The sequence below is a fragment of the Sorex fumeus genome, unplaced genomic scaffold, assembly GCF_029834395.1.
Source record: "Sorex fumeus unplaced genomic scaffold, SorFum_2.1 ptg000006l, whole genome shotgun sequence".
In the NCBI taxonomy this organism is placed as follows: Eukaryota; Metazoa; Chordata; class Mammalia; order Eulipotyphla; family Soricidae; genus Sorex; species Sorex fumeus.
The window spans coordinates 12,354,156-12,375,595 of record NW_026606063.1 but is presented as its reverse complement, the minus strand read 5'-3'; the positions used below and the strand labels follow the sequence as shown (position 1 = coordinate 12,375,595).

At 49.9% G+C, this 21,440-nt stretch overlaps 1 protein-coding gene across 1 annotated transcript in view; it reads right to left on the bottom strand.

Annotated features, from left to right (window-relative positions):
- Positions 1-21,440, bottom strand: part of ADCY3 (adenylate cyclase 3) — a 68,749-nt gene that overhangs the window by 31,108 nt on the left and 16,201 nt on the right. The window contains exon 2 of the mRNA XM_056122567.1: positions 4,847-4,996. Within this exon, the coding sequence (XP_055978542.1) occupies positions 4,847-4,996 (150 nt within the window). The remainder of the gene's footprint in view (positions 1-4,846; positions 4,997-21,440) is intronic.

Here is a 21,440-nt window from a genome sequence, read left to right as displayed (position 1 = left end):
TAGCTAAAACACATTAAAATAGCCAGAGTGCTTGTGGTGGGGGTGGAGCTGAGTGCTGCCAGGTTCTCACATTCGAGTCCAAGAGGTGAAAGTATTCATTTGGAGGAGGGAAAATGTGTCATTGACACGTTGTTCTCAGTTTGGAAAAGCATTCTGCTAGCACACGAAATAGGCATTTAGAAACCACTGTTCAAAGTTGATCGCATAAAAAAAAAAAGCTGATCACATGGGCACGGGACAGAGCAGGAGTGGGAGAGCAGATTTCTACATGCACAAGGGCACGAACTCATTCCTGGACCCCTGAGCACTTACTGGGGTGGTCCTGGTGACTCCCAAGCATCACCTGTGGGCTTGTTCTGGGCTCAGGAACTGCTAGATGCGCACACCCACCCCATTTAAAAACTGATCATCTGAAAGATTAAAAATGCAGTTCCAACAAAATTTAACAAACTAAAGTTGTACAGAATATGATTGTCCTCTGGTCCCTGTAATAATGTGCATCATTACAAATTCCAGATTATTGAAAATGAATATGAATACACTCTTATCCCATGGATCAAATATATCATAATGAAAATTTAAAAATATTTTTAACAAAATAGGTGTATCAAAAGGTGTGGGACAAAACCAAAATAATGTAATGAAAGAAATAATGTAATGAAAGATACTTAACTTTAAAAGCATGCTTTTGAAAAGAAGTGATGAATATTATTTAAGGCCCATTTCAAGAAGATAAAAAGAATATCAAATTAATCCCAAAAGAAAAAATCAACTAAACTAAAATCATAAATTAATTATAGAGACATACAAAAAATAAAAGATAATTCAGGGGAAATGTTAGTTAACTAGATAGATGAAGAAAAATTAAAACTAAGGTACAAATTACCAATATTAGTAATGTATTGAACAGCATCCTGAAGCAAATTAAAAAACTTTTAAATTAAAAAATATTTTTAAGTTCAAAAATTAAAACTAAAGACACAAATTACCAGTATTCGTAGTGATATAGAACAGTGTCCCTTCAACAATAAAAATTTGAAGATTTGACAATAGGAAATGTTTCTGAAAAAAAAAAAAACTTTCTAAACACAGACAAAAAGAAACAGTATCTTCTATGTTTGGAGGAAACTGAATCTGCTTGTAAAACAACTCCAGTCCCTGGGGCTTCACTAGTGAATTCCTGTCAGCAGCTAAGGGGTTTCCAACCCTCCAAACTAACTCTTCCAGGGGTGAAAGCAGAAACACTTTCTCCGATTATTTCCTGAGCTGGCATAACCAGACCCCCAAACCTCTCCAGGCTACTGACAGAACATCCAAACCCAAGCAGGTCAGGAGACAGTCACAAATGTCTTGAGAAAAACACATGGAAATGGAGGGGTCAGAACAATAGTATGGCGAGTAGGATGCTGGCCTTGCGCCAGGCCATCCTGGGTTGGATTCCCTGAATCCCATATGGTCCCTGGAGCCCGCCAGGAGCTCAGAGCCAAGAGTAAGGCCTGAGCACTGCCAGGTACCAGAAACAATATGAGCAAACTGAAACACGGGCTACAGGGTGGGGCAGGGGAGTGCAACGCTGAGGGGGTCATTATGGTGCTTTTCTGAGCACCAGGGGTAGCTCCAAGGCTGAGCACATGCCTTGCATGTGGGGGCCCCGAATTCCATCCCATGCTCAAGCCGGTTGAAGACCGCCAGGAGAGCCCTGGTTTCTGCATCCCTGAGGACTCTGGAGCCCTTCTGGGGAGCCACTCACCAAACAGCGCTTTTCCGCTCTTCTCATTTCCAAAGAGACACACATATTGGTCCCAACTGCCCTGAGGTTTTATCATCTCCATTAAGGGGAACTGAGGCCCAAAGACATGAAGGAATTAACTACCTTCAGGCCAGCGTCCACACAGTACTTTCCAGGCCCACCTCTGTGTGCCCAGCAAGGCCTGGGCATAGTTCCCTGCACCCCATTCCCCCCACTTGGACCTCTCACCCGGGGCCAGTGTGCGCTGTCCCTGCAGCCCGGGCAGCCGAGGCAGAGGAGCTGCAGTGCCCAAGGGGCAGCCCCAGGACCAAGCCCCAGGCTCCCTGGAGCATGTGGCAATGGGGACAGAAAGCGGGTCTGATGGCTCCACAGACAAGTATCCCCCCAATTCTTGCCCTTGAGAATAAATACCCCAACTTTGGAGGATCAGTGCTAGAGAACTCATGCTCCCACTGTTTTTATCTTAGAGTATCAGTACCAGCATTCTGGAGTACCAATTTTCCCACTTTAGAGTATCAATGCCGCTAATATCCACATGAGGAAGCCAGACTTTTATTTTTTTATTTTTATTTTTTTGCTTTTTTGCTTTTTTTTGGGGGGGGGGAGTTGCCCTCCCCGCCTCAAGCAGAGCCCCGGCAGCCGAAGACCTCCGGAACCAGCCACAACCATGCTGAGATCACTCTCCATATGCATGAAGGTACCGACATCTTATCTCATTCTTGCTTTGGACAACCTGGCAGGCTACCGAGTGTAACCTGCCCACACGGCAGAGTCTGGCAAACTCCCCGTGGCATACCCAATATGCCAAATACCAGTAACAATGATGGGTCTCATTCTCCTAAGCCCGAAAGAGACTTGAATATGGCACTTTTTAAAAAATCTCAGGGCTGGGACGAAGGAGACATTACTGGTGCCTGCTCGAGGCAATCGACGAACAACAGGATGATCGTGATCGTTTGCTTTTCGGGTCACACCCAGTGATGCTCAGGGGTCACTCCTGGCTCTGCACTCGGGAATTACTCCTGGCAGTGCTGGGGCGATCAAACCCGGGTTGGCCACGTGTAAGGCAAACGCCCCACCCACTATACTATGGCCCCAGCCCCAAAACCAGACTCTAAGGCAGTCTTTCCCCAAGTGGGCAGTTCCCCGGGCCTCCCCTGACCAGGCGCTATTCAACAGGATGAAGATGTCCCGGGTTGTACCTCATTAGATAGCATCAACCCATGCTGAAAATAGCACCAAGACTGTATGGGAAAGAACTATGAAACCTAGCACTTAAAAACTACCCTACCTGGCTCTTAAACAAAAGGCAGAGAAGCCCAGGGCAGCCTCCACACTGCAGAGGCCAAAGGCCAAGGGCAGAAGACACGATGCAGCACTGAGATGAAGTCCTCAGCAGCCGGTCCCAGGGAATTCTTACATTCACAGCCAGCTCCCCAGAAACTGCAGGAGACGACCAAGGAGATGGGACCCGTGGTGGGAGGCAAAGCTTGGCCTGGTCACAGCGCGGGCCTGGAGCTGGCCCTCCTAAAAGGTGTCTTTGTTTTGTTTTGTTATTTTGCTGCCAGAGATCAAACCCAGGACCTCAAACGCTGAAAATGTTGGCTGTACCCTGAGCTGCACCTCTGACCCAAGCCTTGTAAGGAGCTGGGTCCAACCTCCAGCTCGGAAAATTCTAGGCTGCATCAGGGCAGGAGAAAAACCTCCCCAGGATAGAGAGAAAGCTAAGTGACTTCAAAGAGTACCACCGAGACAGGAGGCTGCCCATAGACTGCCCCCCCCAACATGCCAGTGGGGAACTCCAGAGCAGCCCCACCCCACCCCAAACGCTGGTGCCACTCACCCGAGAGGCAGGGTATCTGAAAACAGCAACTACAATGAACCCAGAGCCAAGCCCAGCACTGATGGCCAACGACAAGGCCCCCAGCACCAAGAGGGGGGTGCTGTCGCAAGGATGGAACCCGCAGATTAAGGGGTAGGGGAGCACAGAATTTCTAGAGAAAATGCTTCTGTGTCGCTGCAGCCCCAAGGCTGTTGAAAAGACTGAGTCACGTGAGCTGGGGTGGAGGCTGGGCTGGAGGGCAGCCAGCCACTGGCAGAGGGGATGGCGGGCACGCCTCCAGATGGAAGCGTGCACGCAGTGGGGTGGGGGGTCCCCGGGGACCAGGCTGGCCTGATGCTGCTTTGGCTAACTCGGGAGGAGGAAGAGGAGGAGGCAGCCCCAAGAACAAGGGACACACCTGAGGCGGCGGGGTGGGGAGGACATCCCCCGCAGGACCCCCTGTGTGTGTCAGGGGTGGGGAAGGTCAAGTCAGAGCCCAGAGCGGCTGTGAACCAGTCATGGGACAGTAAAGGGGGACAGAGGGAGGTGGAGGCCAAACTCCCAGGGACACCCATGGAGAAAAAGCCTAGAAGCTTTTTAGTTGGAACAGAGGGAGGTTCCAGGCTTCCTGGGCAATGCCTTTTTTCTTTTTTTATTCCTTTTTACTTTCTTTCTTTCTTTCTTAAAAAAGATGGAATTTTATTTATATTTTGCTTTTTGGGTCACACCCTGCAATGCTCAGGGGTTACTCCTGGCTCTGTACTCAGGAATTACTCTTGGTGGTGCTGGGGGACCATATGGGATGCCGGGGATTGAACTTTGGTTGGCCACATGCAAGGCAAATGCCCTACCTACCCGCTGTACTACTCCGGCCCCTCTTCTTTCTTTCTTCCTTTTTTTTTTTTCTTTTGGAGTGACACTCATTGATGCTCAGAGGTTACTCCTGGCTCTACACTCAGGAATTACAGGAATTACTCCTGGCGGTGCTCAGAGGACCATGCACGATGCCGTGGATCGAACCCAGGTCAGCCATATGTAACGCAAACACCCTACTGTATACCTACTGTACTATCGCTCAGAACGCACCTTCCTTCTTTCAGCAGAAGCTTCTAGAAGTTAGGAGAAGCCCTAAGACAGTGAGGCAGTGAAGGACTCCGTGATCACATCAGACCTGGAGCTGGAGCCCCTGCACTGGCCGAACCCCCACGCGGCCCAGGGCGCCCTCCCCCCGTCACGTCCCTCCTGCCCTGCCGTTGGCCAGCCTGACCACTGACCTGCTGCTGGCTCTGCTCCTCCAGGTTCATCTTCACCTCCAGCGACTGGCGGGCCTCCAGGAAGGCCTTGCGGTGCTTGCGGTCAGCCATGTAGTAGGACATGATGCCCGCGATGATGGCGCCCAGGTATAGGAAGACGTTGGCCAGGATCTGTGCCGAGGGTGAGAGAGGACACAGGTGAGTTGATGCAGGTGGGGCCCGACCCAACCCCACTGCCCAAGGCCCTGGGTCCGAGGCCTGTATCCTGACGGAATGCTGGGGGCCCCCTGCCCTAAATAGGTGCCCTCCCCCCCCCCAGGTCAGGATGGCTGGTCTCCCTCCTGCCTGATGCGGGAGCTGCCCCGTGCTGGCCAGTCCCAGACCCTGGAGGCCTGCGCACCAGCTCTGCCATCCATCCATTCACTCTTGTCCACTCATTCACTGATTCAACCACCTGCTCCATGCGCACTGCCGAGGGGCTCCTGGGAGCTGTGCTGACCGATTGCGGGGCACAGTGGACACAGCAGCCAGAAAAAAAAAAGCTGCAGGTCACAGGAGATGTCTCTGGAGCTCTAGAGAGATGCTTCTGCAGCCACACACTCCAGGTTTCTGGACTCACGTGGACCTTTCAGCCAACCCCACCCACCAGTAGGTGGGCAGGGGAGGTGTGAGGAGTGTGGGCAGCGGGGCCAGTATCCAGGTGCCATGGGGACAGGGTGAAGAGCTGCCCCCTGTCCTGCAAGCTCAGAGCTTCAGCAAAAAGGGCTTCATGGAAGCCCAAGGAGAAGGACAAGGGGGCAGGACAAGAGACTGTAACTTGTCCTGCATCCCTGACACTTTGGGCTGCCCTCGGTGCCCCGTGCCCAAACCACATCCACAGGCAGCCTGGGCCGTGCCCGCCTCAGCAGGCGCAGAGGAGCTGAGAGGCCGGAAGGAAGAAGGCCCAGCCCGGCTCTGGGCAAGGACAGCAGGCCATGGGGTGAGCAGGGTCTGGGGACAGGAAAGCGGTGGGAAGTGACCATGATATGTGGCCAGCTGCTCTAACAGAAGAGGGGACAAGTTCTGGTACTCATTGTCCCGTGCTCCTAGTTATGGTCAACCCTCTCTCTGTTTCCTGGGGCCAAAGGCTGCCAACTCCAGCAGAGAGCTGGGGCAGCAGCAGGCCTGGTCGCCAGTGCGGAACGAGTGAGCTGGTGAACTGTCCCTGGGGGTGGGCAGGAGGGCAGCCCAGGCCACCCCCACCCCCATTCCCCAGGACCAGAAGCCATCCATGGGCGGGGGAGTGGGGTTGCACATGGGTGGCTGACCAGCGAATGGCCACATGACTAAGAGTCTCACAGAGGCCTGGAGCCATAGCACAGCGGGGAGGGAGTTTGCCTTGCACGCGGCTGACTCAGGTTCGATTCCCAGCATCCCTATGGTCCCCTGCGCTCCGCCAGGAGTAATTCCTGAGTGCAGAGGTAGGAGTAACCCCTGTGCATCGCTGGGTGAGACCCAAAAAGCTAAAAAAAAAAAAAAAAGAGTCTCATAGGCCAGACGGGGTTAAACCAGCCAGGCCTGCAGTTCCCAAGCTCCAGGTCACCTTCTGGCAGGGGCGCGTCCTAGAACCCCACACACAGGATCAGGACCACCGAGTTCACACAAGGCCACTAGGGCCGGGGTCTCCGGGATTACGGGGTTCTGAATTCTAGGTGGGGGGGTAGCACCCAGATGCACCGGGCGCGGAGCCCCACTCTCTGTGCCCATCAGGACGGCCCACGGGCACTGCCAAAGCCCACTTGGGCATCACCCTGGCCGGGCCAGAGCCCTGAGCTCGGGTGCTCTCCGTACCCCCCACACGCAGGTGCGGGGATGTCGGGGCAGGCTCGACCAAATGTAGGGGGCTAAGCCAGTCCAGAATTCCCGGGGGTGTCCCTACCACGGCCAGAGAAATCCTGGCAGAGTCCCAGCCAATCAACTTGGCTTTGGGTCCAGCGAAGCCCAATAGCAACCGGGCTAGGCATGGCCAGGGCAGAGCATGCAGTCACACACCCTACCCCCGCCCCAGCCCCCCAGTACTTGGGATGGGCATGTGGGGCTCGGGGTTCAAATCTGGGCCTCCTGCACACCAGGCATGCGCTCCAGCCCTCTAAGCTCGCTCCTGGCCCCAGGAACTGAGCGTGCTTGTAAAGGCCCCTCCCCACTCAACCCTCACCCCTTGCACTCCTGCCAGCCCCAGGCTGTGGCACTGCCCGTGACCCCCAAGCACTCAGCATCCGGCAGGGAAGCAGGGGGTACCAATCCATCTGGAAGCCCCTCTGGTCCCTCTAGTCGGGAGAGGCCTCACTTCCCCACGTTGGCCAAGAGCCTCACTGCTCCAGCCCAACACACCCACCCTAAGCTCCCAGCCGCAGGGAGCAGGCAAACATCTGGGCCAGGCACCATGGGAACCATGTGGGTTTGCAGGTCCCTCCCCTAGCAGGAAACCCCCTCCCTCCTCCCAGATTGCCCCCCTCTTTCTAAACCACTGTCTCCGGGTAGGGGGAGGGCAGGCATCACACTTCTCGGGGCTCCCCCAGCTCTGCGAACTTATCTCAGATGGACCCAGGGGTCAGGGTCACCCCAACCTCTCTCTCCATAGCCTAGTCTCAGGAACCAGTCTGAGGGGGGTGCCCTGGGGGTGGGGCAGACTGCTGGTGAGGCCCTCCCTCCTGGACAGGCAAGCTGGGCCCCTGGGGGTGGTCCCTGGGGAGGTCCTGGGAGATGATGATGACAGGTGCTCATGCCCCAGGTGACCCCAGTGAGTCCCCTCTCCCCCTCTCCTGGCCTGGACTCCCAGCCAAGGGCATGTCACCCCAGGGAGCTCCCCATTTCCACCCCCAACAGTTACAAAGCTGTTCGTGAGTGGGGTTCTATCATACAATGATTTTCTATCAACTGTTCCCAGTTTCCCTGCTTCCAACCCCAATCCCAAGTCTCCACTCCCCTCTCTCTCATCTCTCTCTCTCTCTCATCTCTTACCCATTTCTCTCATCTTTCTTTTTCTCTCTCTGATCTCTCCTTTCTCAACTCTTTCATCTCATCTCTCCTCTCTTTCCTCTCTCCTCTCTTCTCTCTCTCTCTCTCTCTCTCTCTCTCTCTCTCTCTCTCCCCCCCTCTCTCTCTCCCTCTCTCTCTCTCCCCTTTTGGGCATTACTGTTTACAGTACAGGTACTAAAAGGTTATCACCTACTTTGAGCAGTCAGTTCTTGTCCAGAGTGATCATTTCCATCTATCACAGTCCTAGTGGTCCCTTCTCTGCCCTAACAGCCCCCTTCCCTGACTTGTGGCAAGCTCCCAACTGTGGGCCAGTCCTCCTGGCCCAGTTTCTGTTCTTGGTTGACAGTCTCATACTCTGTTTTTAATATCCCCCAGGGAGCTCTTTGCAGGCCTCCTCCCAGACTGTTAGGGGCAGATGACAGCCTGCGACACTCCAAAAGGAAATGGGAATAGATCAAACTAGAGGACAAGGGGCCCCACAGCCATCCTGAGACCAGGGACCTTCAATCCCACTTAAAGGCACCCTCAGTTGTCACAGGCCCACTCCCCGCCCCCCTGCTCCAGAAAGAGGCTTTAACTGGAATTTAAGCTTCCAGGTGGGCACCAGCTGCGGCCCATGGTGCTGGTGTCAGAAACAGGATTGCACCCTTCCCCTAACTCGAACCCGCACCTGAAGGGCAGCCTTCAGCTCCTGCTCCCCCCTGTCAGCAGTTCCCTGTTTTGCTGATTTGCTAAGCGTCTATAAATCTCCCTTAGCAAATGGATGTGCTCTTCGAACTGTGTTTGGAAGGAGGTGATTTCCAGGCAGTGGCCAGAAGGTACAAGGGGTGAGGTGCTTGCCTTGCAGACAGCCGACCCCAGGCCAATCCCAGGCACCCATATGGTCCCCCAAGCCCTGCCAGGAGTGAGCCCTGAGTGCAAAGCCAGGAGTAAGCCCTGAGCCCCCACCGTGCCCTTCAGAGAGGCTAGGCAGGGCTGGTGGGGCAACGGAGCCCAGAAGGGGTTCCCTCCCCACCCCCCCACCCCAGCACAGCACGGTGCCATGAATGGAACACAGTCTGCAGAGGCTATAGGGGCCTCTCACCCACCTGTGCTCCCAGGCGGGGTTCAGCTTCACCCCAACCTACGTTCAGAACTGGTCTCTGCTCCCCCTGGCTGCTTTCCTGCACCCCATACCCCTGTCCTCCCCACGGCCCTGGCCCCTCTCGCAGAGGGGTGCCTAGGAGGTGGCACTGCCTCTTTCTCACCCTCGGTCCCCAGAGCCACCCAAGGCCCCACCCAGGAGAGGTCTGGCACTGTGACTCCCACTTCAGCCCTGGGCAGTGGCCAGGGATGGAATTGGCACCCCCAGACCCAGCATTGATGGCCTCCACCCTCAAATCACTGCCCCGTCCCATGTACCCCAACTCTTCCGCCCCATCCCAGCAGCAGAGAGGAACGGGACTCAATGGTCAGAGCAGCATGGGGGACAGCGCAGGACACAGCCCAAGGGGAAGGCAGAGCACACAGGAGGGAGAGGGCTGGGGATGGCGGGGTCACCCTCCCCGGGGAGCAGTGGGGTGCTTCACGAGAGGGCCGTGCAGAGACTGCACCCCCATCACCAGGAACGATGTATGCGGGACCCCACTAGGGGTTTCACACAGTGTCCGAGAATGGACGTGGGCAGCTGACAGTACCACTTCCGTGGACAGTCCAGGCCCAGACACTGGACGCCCCAGCCTGGACGCCCCCATTCACCAAGGCTGTGTGAGCAGCCAGGACTGGGACACCATCCGGGGCTTCTTCTGAGACTATTTCAAAACAACTATCATTTTCCATACCGTGAAGATTCTGGGTTTATTTTATTTGGTGAAGCAAGGTAGTTTTTATTAAAATTCATTTAGAGGGGCTGAAGCGATAGCGCCGTGGGGAGGGCGTTTGCCTTGCACGCGGCAGACCTGGGTTCAATTCCCAGCATCCCATATGGTCCCTCGAGCACCGCCAGGAGTGATTCCTGAGTGAAGAGCCAGGAGTAAACCCTGTGCATCGCGGGGTGTGACCCCCCCCCAAAAGAAGCAAAATAAATAAATAAAATAAAATTTATTTAGAAAGAGAGTGGCGGGGAAAGTGTTCAAGAGAGAACACAGGCCCCTCCAGAGTGGAAACAAACAAGCAGTGGTGCGAGTTCCGGGGAGACAAGCAGGGGAGAGGATGTTCAGGGGAGAGCTCTGACTTGGGCGCGAAGTCTCTTCTCTGTTTTTTGTGCCACACTCAGCAGTGCTCAGGGCTTAACTCCTGTTGCTGCTTGGGGACCCAGGTTGGCTGCATGCAAGGCAAGCACCCCAGGGCCCATGCTACCTCTGCAGCCCTAACAAGATTTTTTTTAATTATTTATTTTCTATTTTAGGGTCACAACTGGACGTGCTCAGGGCTTACTCCCGGTTCTGTGCTCAGGGATCACTCCAGGCAGGAATCTGGGGACCAAAGGGGGTTGCCAGGGATGAAACCCAGGTCAGCTCTGTGTAAGGCAAATGCCCTACTCACTGTACTATCTCCCTAGCCCCGAATGAAGATTTTTTTAAAAATTTTTATTAGTGAAACACCATGAGGTACAGTTGTAGACTTACAAATTTTTATGCTTGGGTTTAAGTTATACAACGATCGAATACCCATCCCTCCACCAGTGCCCATTCTCCACCACCACTGATTAACCGAACATGACTGCCACTCAATGTCTCTTTTGCAAACCAAATGAATATTTTTAAGTAAGGAGTAGAGGGAGCCTGTGTCCGCAGTGGGCCAGCATTGGGAGACGCATTCTGCACCCCATGGCACGGTGTCCGAACTCAGAAATGCAGGGTGACAGACCCACTCTCCACCCGCACTGTCTAACTGCCCGGGGTGGGGACAGGGCTAGGGGCTGGGCTTTAAAACCAAGTCACCCCCAGGGGAGACAGACTAACCCTCCCTGTGGGCTCATCCGACCTGCAGATTCCAGAACTGGTGCAGGAAGCGAAGGGACGCAGCCCTGGGTGCCGTGAGACTGCAGGGCTTCTGTTCATTAGAATCAACTCAGCTGTTTTGGAAAACAATCACCCAGGAGACAGAGGCCAGCAAGAAGCAGGGGAGAAGCACCTCCGTGAGCAACTGGGAAGGCCTTCCCCGGGCGGCTGGAACCTGGGGCAGAACTGGAATTGGGGGATGCATGAGGGGGCGACAGTGGGTGGCACAGTCCCTTCTCTCAGGGACCTGCCTTCCTCCCCCTGCCCTGTCCCTGACACTGGCACCAGTGCCATTGCAGAATTCTAAGCAACAGCCGCAGGCACGGGGTGTGGTATGGGTGTATCCTGGAAGAGTTTACCTCCTTCTGGCACCAGGTGGAAGGGTAAATGCAAGGGGATTCATGGCACTTCAGGGTCTCACGAGACCCTGCAGCGTCATGGTCTACCTCTCATCTGGCAGAAGGGAGCAGACCGCAGGGTTCCTGTGAACAGCTCTGATGCCCAGCCCCAGTGACCCTTCCTCTGAGCTCGGGGCTCCCATCCCTGCATCCCGTTCCCTCTGCTGAGCAGGGATGAGGGTGAGCCAAAGTGGGAGCCCACAGATAGAGAAGGGAGCACCAAATAAAGGATCCTTCCAGGATGGGAGAAGCATGCTGAAAGTCGACTATAGACCGAACATGATTGCCACTCAATGCCTCTTTTGCAAACCACAGCACCCAAAAGGATAGAGAGAACAAAAGGGAATGCCCTGCCACAGAGGCAGGGTGGAATGGGGGGATGGGGGTGGGAGGGATACTGGGATCTGTGGTGGTAGAAAATGGGCACTGGTGGAGGGATGGGTACTCGATCATTGTATAACTGAAACCCAAGCACAAAATTTTGTAAGTCTACAACTGTACCTCATGATGTTTCACTAATAAAAACGTTTTAAAAAATATGAATGAGACAAATCATTTATGTTATAATTTCATTCTGGCTAAGATCTAAATATCTCTGTAGAGCTGAAATGTACATCATCTTAAGTTTAGAGAACCAGCAATGCACTTGAAGATTTTTCTGGTCTTGTGAAACTAAATATGCAAATGGACAAAACATAGTTAAAAAATAAAATGCACCCACAATCATAACAAAAAAAAAGCGGGAGCCCAGGACCTCGCAAGGATCTGGAGTATCCAGGCAGGTGGGGAAAGCAGAGATGTGCCCACAGGGGTGGCACTGGTGCTGCTCCAGGCACCTCCAACAGATGGGCCTCTGCAGCTTGGTCCCCATCCAGGCTCTGTGCCTGCAAAAGATACTCTCTTCCAAAACAAACATGGCTCCCTGGGGCTCAGCACTCCACCTCACAGGTGCTCCTGCAGGGTCTGAGCAGTTTTGACAAGAACAGCTGCTCAGGTTGGGAACTGCACAGCCCCTACAGACCCCAGAACATGCCACCTGGCCACTGGGCTCCCAAACCCCTCCCGGTTCCTATCTGACTGGCACCCACCAGGCCACTCCAACCACAGAGATGGGCCATTGTCCAACCTCAAGCAAAGCGATACTTCCGGACTCCATGACTTGAAACAGATCCTTCTCCCGAGGAGGTGCAGGAGCGCAGATTGCTGGCACTTCAGTCTCCCTCGGGAAATATTAGTTGCTGTGACTGTCAGGGACCAGCTCCAAGCCCCCGAGAGCATGGTGCCCACACACAGGCAGGCAGAGATGCAGTGAATCCCCCTTGCCCCAGGCTGGTGCTTGTGGTGAGGAGCCAATAGGGATGAGAAAGTTGGACAGGTCACGCCCACAATTTGCCTCCTGGTGCCATCTTAGCCACCAACAGCCCTGGCCCAGAGACTCCCAATTGAATCCCAAAATGAATTAATGCCCTACAGAGACATCTCTGGAACCCAATCATTTACTGTCTATCCACTGTCCTCCCGTTGTTCATCGATTTGCTCGAACGGGCACCGAGGAACGTCTCCATTGTGAGACTTGTTGTTATTGTTTTTTGCATATCGAATATGCCATGGGGAGCTTGCCAGGCTCTGCCATGCGGGCGGGAGACTCTCGGTAGCTTGCTAAGTTTGCCGACAGGGACGGACAAATCAAACCCGGGTCAACTGCGTGCAAGGCAAACGCCCTACCCGCTGTGCTATCGCTTTACATTTACAATCTAGAAATTTGCATTTACGATTGCGGCCATGCAAGCTCTCATGTTATTCAAAATGAGCAATGGAAAATAAGTTTTCTAACATCTGCCCCTGGCAGGTAGCCTTGAATGGTGGTGAGAAATTTCTAGCAAAACATAATACCCCAAATTAGAGAGCGACTATTGAGAAATTGTCTGCCACAGAGGCAGGGTGAGGACTGGGATGTGGATGGTGAAAATGTGCACTGGTGGAGGGATGGGTGTTCCATCATTGCATGGCTGAATCTTAAATATGAAAGCTTTGTAACTCTATCTCACAGTGATACAATTTAAAAAAAAAAGTAATGTGGATTTCATGCCCAATCCAATCGCTTAATTAAAGGTTGAACAAACAGCAGTACTCCTACATTATTAAAATAAAATAAAATAAAAGAGAAAGTTGAACGGTTAAGGTTCTATTACAGCGACAAAGAAGAAGCACGGAATGCAATAATGTCAGAGAAATGCATGCAATGTGCATGTCAACGTTGCTTCAATTTGAGAAACAAGAAAAACAGGGGCCAGAGAGATAGTACAGTGGGTAGGGAACTCGTCTTGCACGTGACCAAACTGGGTTCAATCCTCAGCACCACATTTGGTCTCCTGAGCACAGAGCCAGGAGTGATCCCTGAGCACAGAGCCAAGAGGAGGCCCTGAGCACAGTCAAGTGTGGCCCAAAAACCAAAAGAAAAGAAAAACACTCAAGTTGTTGTCTTTAGGTGGTAGACACCCAGAATGAGTTTGTCAGGAACAGAAAGGATCACGTTTGAGTACAGGAAAAAGTGGCAGAAGAGATGGGGTCACTGTTTGAGACTGGGGGACGTGAGCCTGGGGCCCAACTCTCCCCCTGTGGATGAGTGTCTGCCTGTGGCTGACATCACTAGGCCTAACTGGGCCTAACAGTTATTCTTCCTCTCATATGGTGAAGACAGGCAGAGAAGAAAGGGGCAATCCCAGCCTAATCTGAGTCTTCCAGGGGGGTCTAACAACAAAGACTGGCCCCCAGCACAGCAAGAACTAAAAACCCAATGGAGGAGACACAGAGAAGCCGACCAAGCTCGATGGGCAAAAACAGTATCGCTGAAGACATCAGCAACACCAGTAAATCCTCAGACAGTGATGAGGATGTTCAACAAGTGCAAAGAAATGATGGTTCAGGTAGTCAGCAAAGCACAAGAACCAAAAGAGTCCAAAAACACTACATCTGTCAGAAATGACAAAAATAAAGAACATGGTAGGTGATATAAAAGTCAACACAGGCTCTGAACAGCAGCATAACAGAAGCTGAGCAAAAGATGAGAAGTTGGAAATCACTAAGAAACAGCAGAAGGTGGGAAATAGTTGGAAAGGAAAAGAACAGCATGCCAGGGAACTATGGGAGGAGTTCAAGAGGAACAATACGAGAATCACCAGAGCCCTGAAGAACAGGAAGACAAATTTCTCACATTCTGTGAGGAAGACACATTAGAGAAACTGTAGATACAAGTTTCCCAGAGTTGAGGGTTACAGGCACCAAGACCCAAGAGGCCAGAAGGGTCCCAGTGAAATAGACTCAACTAGGAAAATTCCAAAACACATTGTACTCAAAATGACAAAATCCAAAGATAAAGACAGACTATTGAAAACAGAAAGATCAAAAAAGGAACTTGCATACAAAGGAAAGTCCATGAGATGTACAGCATATCTATCAAAAGAAACCCTGTGAGCCAGTATAAACAGACAAGTAAAAAACTCAATAAAAAGAACACCTGAGTAAGAACACTCTATGCAGCTAGATTATCATTCATATTTGAAGACTAGACAGAGCTTCATGGAACAGGCAACAGCTTAGGAAATTCACAGCCTTGAAACCATTTTTGTAAGAAGTGTTAAAAGAACTTCTCTAACAGACAGGACAAACTTCCCAACATGTGGCACTGAATATGTCACTCATTAATGGCACATATGATTGTCCTCTACTAGTTTAAGTATCCTAGCTTGCTAAAGAATTGTATGCATTTTCAATAATGAATTAACGCCTCACATTGGTTAAAATCACTTAGCAATCAATGTTCACAAATTGACTTTATTTAATTATTTTCTGATAATTCCTTTAAGTTTTGTAGGAGCAAAATCAATGAAATCAATTTGCTATATGCCTGCCACAGAAGGGAACCTGGGGACATTGGTGGACAGAAAGGGTCACTGGTAACGAGACTGGTATTGGCACATTCAATGCCTGAACCAACTCTACTATGAAAAACTTTATAAACCACAGTGTCTTAATAAAATTTTAATTAAAAAAATAAAGATAAAATAAGCCACAGCCATGAATGAATAGAAAGAGCCCATTGGATGGGGTATACACCAAGAACAGGGCCCTTGGGGATAGCTGCCTTCTTCCCCCTGTTGGCATCTGGGGTCACACAGAGCCAGGGGTACCTGGCAAGGGGGGCTGGCAGAAGAGCAAAGTCGAGGCACTCTCCAGCTAGGTGCAGAGAGTCAGAGAGAAAGAGGGAAGGGCCGATGGAGCTCCCCGATGCCACCAGGCCATGTGGGTGCCAAACAAGGTCTGGGGAACCTTGCTGAGTGTCACAATTAAAAAGGCATAGAAATGCACAGTCTGGAGAAAGAAGAGGTTTCCAGAACTCCAGAAACGTGACCATCACGCATGTCTGGCCTATGAAAGCATGAGGAGAGACCAGAGACCACACCCACCCCACACGGTCTACACCCTTGTGCTTGCTGAACCTTTCAATCCATCTAGTTTGTGTTCCCAGGATCCCCTGCTCACCCTGGGAAACGGCTGCAAACCCTGAGGAGGAACTTCCTACAGACTCTCCTGCATCATCATGGCTTCCTCCTCGGGGATCCTCAGAACTTCCGGGGGTAGGGAGTGTGGGGGGAAGCACAGAAGGGAGGAGTCCCTCCTCCCCCAGACTCTGAGGTCCTACTCAGGACAGTAGGGTCACTTCCAGTCATGAGCTTCAACTCAACCCTTCAGGACTTACTCCTGAATTGCTAATTCCCCACCCCACCCCAGTTTGGGGTTTCTGAGCCAGGAATGTTAGCACTGCAGTAATGGGGGTACCCATTAATTAAAAGGAGCACCCTGCCTATGAGCTCCGGGAAGGTGCATCTCATCCACTCAATCTCGGCCCCAGGTTGGGGGATGAATGAATGAATGAGCCAAAGCCCAGCAAACCCAGACTTGCTGGATCAGTGGATTTCCACCTTTCACACCTGCACACTGGCACCTGGTCACAGGCCAAACCCCACTTCCAGTCATGAGTTCCAACTCCACCCTTCAGGACTTACTCCTGAGTTGCTAATCCCCCCCCCCACTAGTTTGGGGTTCTGAGCTGGGAATGTTAGCACTGCATACTCCATAAAAGTAGGAGCCATGACTTGCTGTAGAAAGCTGTTACTAGCACAATGGAAGAGACACACTGCACTAGGTCTGGAGAAAGGCCAATCAAGACACCAATCCCCTCCATCTCCGCCTGGTCACCTGCCCGGAAGCTTCCCAGAGCACTTCCTGTTGGGCTTGGATGGAGGCTTCCAGGCCCAGGTGTGGCTGATGGAATCACTGGGTCCTCTTCCTAGGCCTGGGGCCTATTTTCCTCTGTCCACTGATTCTCTGCCCTTTATCTTCTGATCCTTGTGTCACAATGCCTCCATGCCCTCCCTCCCTGAATGGGTTCCTAGACTCACAGGGTCACACCCATGGAGACAGTGAAGAACTGTTCATGCAGGTTTGTGCAATCTTCATTCAACCTGGTTACCTGGTTTTCAATTCAGATTTTGACGTCCAGGGTGTGGGTTCCATACCCCTGCTCTAGAACCCCTCCATCTGGATTATGCATCTAAGAGAACCTCGTCTCTCATCCAATTTCTCTCCTCCCCTTTCACCTGCCACCAGATCTGTCCAAAGAGCCAGCCAGGAAGACACAACTGCTCCAGATCTTCAGACAAAACCTGGCACAGCATCCAGCAGTCTCAGCCTCTGCCTTCCCGCTTGGCTTTGTGAAATGTAGGAATTGGGAACCACGGGGTACAGCCACATGGGCAAAGGGAGAAACTCAGCGTCATGCCCTGTGATGACCGGAAGCCAGGCCACCACACCTGCAGTGTCTCATCATTCAGTGCCAGCCCCTGCCAAGATTGGCCTCTCTGTATGGTATGAGAAGCTATTTTAAGAGGATGTTGATTTCAATTTCCAACTGTTGGTAGCACTGTAGCACTGTCTTCCCGTTGTTCATTGATTTGTTCAAGCAGGCCCAGTAACGTCTCCATTCTGAGACTTGTTGCTACTGTGTTTGGCATATCGAATACGTCATGGGTAACTTGCCAGGCTTTGCCATGCGGGCAAGATACTCTTGGTAGCTTGACGGGCTCTTCGAGAGGGGTGGAGGAATCGAACTTGGGTCAGCCATGTCAGCCACGAGCAAGGCAAATGCCCTACCCGCTGTGCTATCGCTCCAGTTGGTAATTTATAAAAAATTTTAAATCATGCAAATTGCAACTACCTCTAGTGACTTTTTTGTGGGTTCCTTAGATTTTTTTTACATAAATGATACTATGAGAATAAAGAGTTTTGTTCTCCATATTTATATGATATTTTTCTTGCTTTATTGCATATGTTAGGACTTCAAGTACTAAGGTGAAAGAATTGATGATAATGGACAAGACCAACCACATAATACAGTGGCCTAGGACAAAGTGAAAATGAAGGCCCCCTTATTCAAAAAGCTCTCCCCAGTATGATGGGAATTTTTATTTACTATTTAGCACTGCTCTAATAAAAGTTAAGCCTTTAAGTTACAACATGAACTTTTACCATCTATCCTTACATAAAATTGTGTTATATCAGCTTTAAAGTACATTAGCATTTAATTTACATGTAGAACACTTAAAATGAAATAATTAGCATTTCATGTCTCATATGTATATAGTCTGTTTATATATTTGACTCTTAGCCAAACAACAGGAATGAGTAACTGACTCAGCTGTTTATTCCACTTCTGAAGTCTGCACTCTCTACCTCAGCTTTCTAACACTGGAAAGAAAAGGTACTGTGGTTCCTCCAACATTTCCCTTTGCCTCTAGGTCACTGACATCGGAATTAATTCAACCAATAAGGGAAAATGACATGAGTGAGACATGATGGAGTTCCTTGGGTGCTCACATTTTGCCATTACCTTCATTTGGCATTGAGGCAAGTTCCAGTTTGCGCAGAAAGCATGGCCTCTTGGGGCTGAGAGGACTTTCCCTTGAGTCAGAGGTGCAACATATTTATTTTGTAACTGCTTTGCGTCTCACCAAATGTTCAGGCATCATGGGTTTTTCAGAATTTTGTGCTGAAGACAGAGGGGGTGGGGGGAACTGCAATACTACATGTATGGAAAATGGTGTAATCAAGAAAGGCAGGCTCCTTTACTGCTGGTGGGAATGCCGACTGGTTCAGCCCTTTTGGAATACAGTATGGACGATTCTCAAAAAATTAGAAATTGAGCTCCCATTTGACCCAGCAATACCACTCCTGGGAATATATCCCAGAGAGGCAAAAAAGCATAGTCGAAGTGACATCTGCACTTGTTTGTTCATTGCAGCACTCTTTACAATAGCCAGAATCTGGAAAAAACCTGAATGCCCGAGAGCAGATGACTGGTTAAAGAAACTTTGGTACATTTACACAATGGAGTACTAAGTAGCTGTTAGAAAAGATGAAGTCATGAAATTTACATGCAAGTGGTACTACATGGAAAGTATCATGTTAAGCGAAATGACTCAGAAAGAAAGGGATAGACATAGAAAGATTGCATTCATCTGGGGAACATAAAGTAACAAAATAGGAGACTAACACCCAAGAATGGCCGAGATTAGTACCAGGAATTTTACTCCATGGCTTGGAGGCCAGTCACACATGCTAGGGGAAAAGGGAGCTCAGATAGAGAAGGGAGCACCAAATAAAGGGTGTTGGGAGGATCCTCCCAGGATGGGAGAAGCATGCTGAAAGTAGACCATAAACCAAACCTGATTGTCACCCATTGCCTCTTTTGCAAACCACAACACCCAATAAGAGAGAGAGAACAAAAGGGAATGCCCTACCACAGAGGCATGGTGGAATGGGGGGGATGGGGGGTGGGAGGGATACTGGGATCCGTGGTGGTGGGAAATGGGCACTGGTGGAGGGATGGGTATTTGATCACTGTATAATTGAAACCCAAGCACAAAAATTTGTAAGTCTACAACTGTACCTCATGGTGTCTCACTAATAAAAAAAAAAAAGATGGGCAGGCAGGTGTCTTTACATATTTCCTCTGCACATGTGTACTCTACTGTCCCAGCAGACTTCAATTCTATATAACACAAGGTCCACAAGTCTAAACTATGTAGAATATCAAGTTGACACAAGTACCCCCAAAGCTAATCCTACTGGGGAAAATATTCTGATTTTCACCATTAAATAGCACTGTATAGCACTGTCCTCCTGCTGTTCATCAATTTGCTCAAGCGGGCCCAGTAACGTCTCCATCGTGAAACTTGTTACTGTTTTTGGCATATTGAATATGTCACAGTTAGCTTGCCAGGCTTTACCGTGCAGGCGCGATACTCTCAGTAGCTTGTCAGCTCTCCAAGAGGGGTGGAGGAATCAAACCGTGATCGACCTGGGTCAGCTGCGTGCAAGGCAAGCGCCCTACCCACTGTGCTATTGCTCTAGCCCTTCACCATTAAATACGAGTTTTCATTGACTCCCATATTTCCCATATTTGAGAGTGAAATACCAAGTTTCTATTCCCATTTTGCTGGGATTTTATCATAAACAAACACTGATTTTGTCAAATCCCTTTTCCTGCATTTGATCATTTATTGAAATGATATTATGGGTTTTCCTTTTTAATCTACTAATGAGCTGAATTACAATGAGTCTGACAACCCTGCAAAAATGTCTACCTAGCCATTTTTGTATTATTCTTTTTATATACTGCTGAGTATTACTTGCTAATATTTGTGCAGAAGAGATTTGCATATATAATGGGAATATTTGTTTGTAGTTTTTATGTATTTTTCTAGTTTTAATATTATGGCAATGCTGGTGTTATAAAATGATGTGGGAAAATATTCCCTCTACTATTTTTGAGCAATTTGTGTAGAATTTATATTATTTCATTCTTAAATATTTAGTGGAAATCAGCATTGAAGTCACTGGGTCTGCAGTTTTCTTTGGGGAAGTTTTTAAACTGCAGATTCAACTCCAGATTCATTTCTCAAATAATATGGCCAATTTACTCTTCACAACATTGTCTTATTCTGTTAATGTTGATACTCTTGCTTCCATTTTCATTCCTGGTATTTGTAATTTGAATCATCTCTCAAATTCCTCCCATCTACCTAGAGGTCTGTTAATTTTTTTGAGGTCTATATTTTAATAACCTTTTTCAAAGAAACAGTTTTGGATTTACAGATTTTGTTTTTTGGTCTATTATTTTTTCTTTTTTTTTTTAAATCATTTTCTACTCCTAGATTAAATTTTTCTAGTTAAGGTAGAAAAACAGATCACTGATTTTCAGACCTTTCTTCTTTTTCTTTGGTTTTTGGCCCACACTGACTCAATGGTGCTGAGTTTATTCCTGACTCTGTATTCAAGGTTTATTCCTAGTGGGGTTCAGGAATTATATTGGGTGCCCTGGATCAAACCTGGGCAGCCACCCACTTGCAAAGCAAGCACCCTACCTGCCGTACTAACACTCCAGGCCCTATCATTTCCCATCTTAATGCCACCTTATCTGTGCCCCACAAATATCACTACGCTGTATTTTCATTTAACCTGGCACATTGTCTAATGCCGCTGGTCATTTCTGTCTTGACACTGGGTGATCGCGGCACATATTTATTTTGTTCTTCCCACCCCTGAATATTTGGTGACTTTAAGATACGTGTATCTTGGGGCTGGAGCGATAGCACAGTGGGTAGGGCGTTTGCCATGCATGCAGCCGTGCCCAGGTTCGATTTCCAGCATCCCATATGGTCCCCCGAGCACTGCCAGGAGTAACTCCTGAGTGAAGAGCCAGGAGTAGCCCCTGTGCATCACCTGGTTTAACCCAAAAAGCAAAAAAAAAAAAAGATACATATATCTCTATTTTAATCTGTCAACTTTGTCAGAGAAAAATATGCTTTTTATGATTTTAATCCCTCATCATGCACTGACTCTTATATTAGGGTCCAGCAGACCGTCTTCATGAGAGTTTCAGGGCACTTGACGCAAAGAACACGGCTCGACAGGGATCAGCTCTGCAGCATCACTGTCCCGCTGCTGGGTTCTCTGGGTTCACACTAGCATGTGCTTCCTCATCTCCCCAATAACTGAGGAGGGAGTGTTCCAGTCTGCAAATACACGTGCCCGGAGGCTCGGGGCTCTATTTTTTTAATTCTGTTTTGCTTCAAATGCTTTGAAACGCCGTTACTA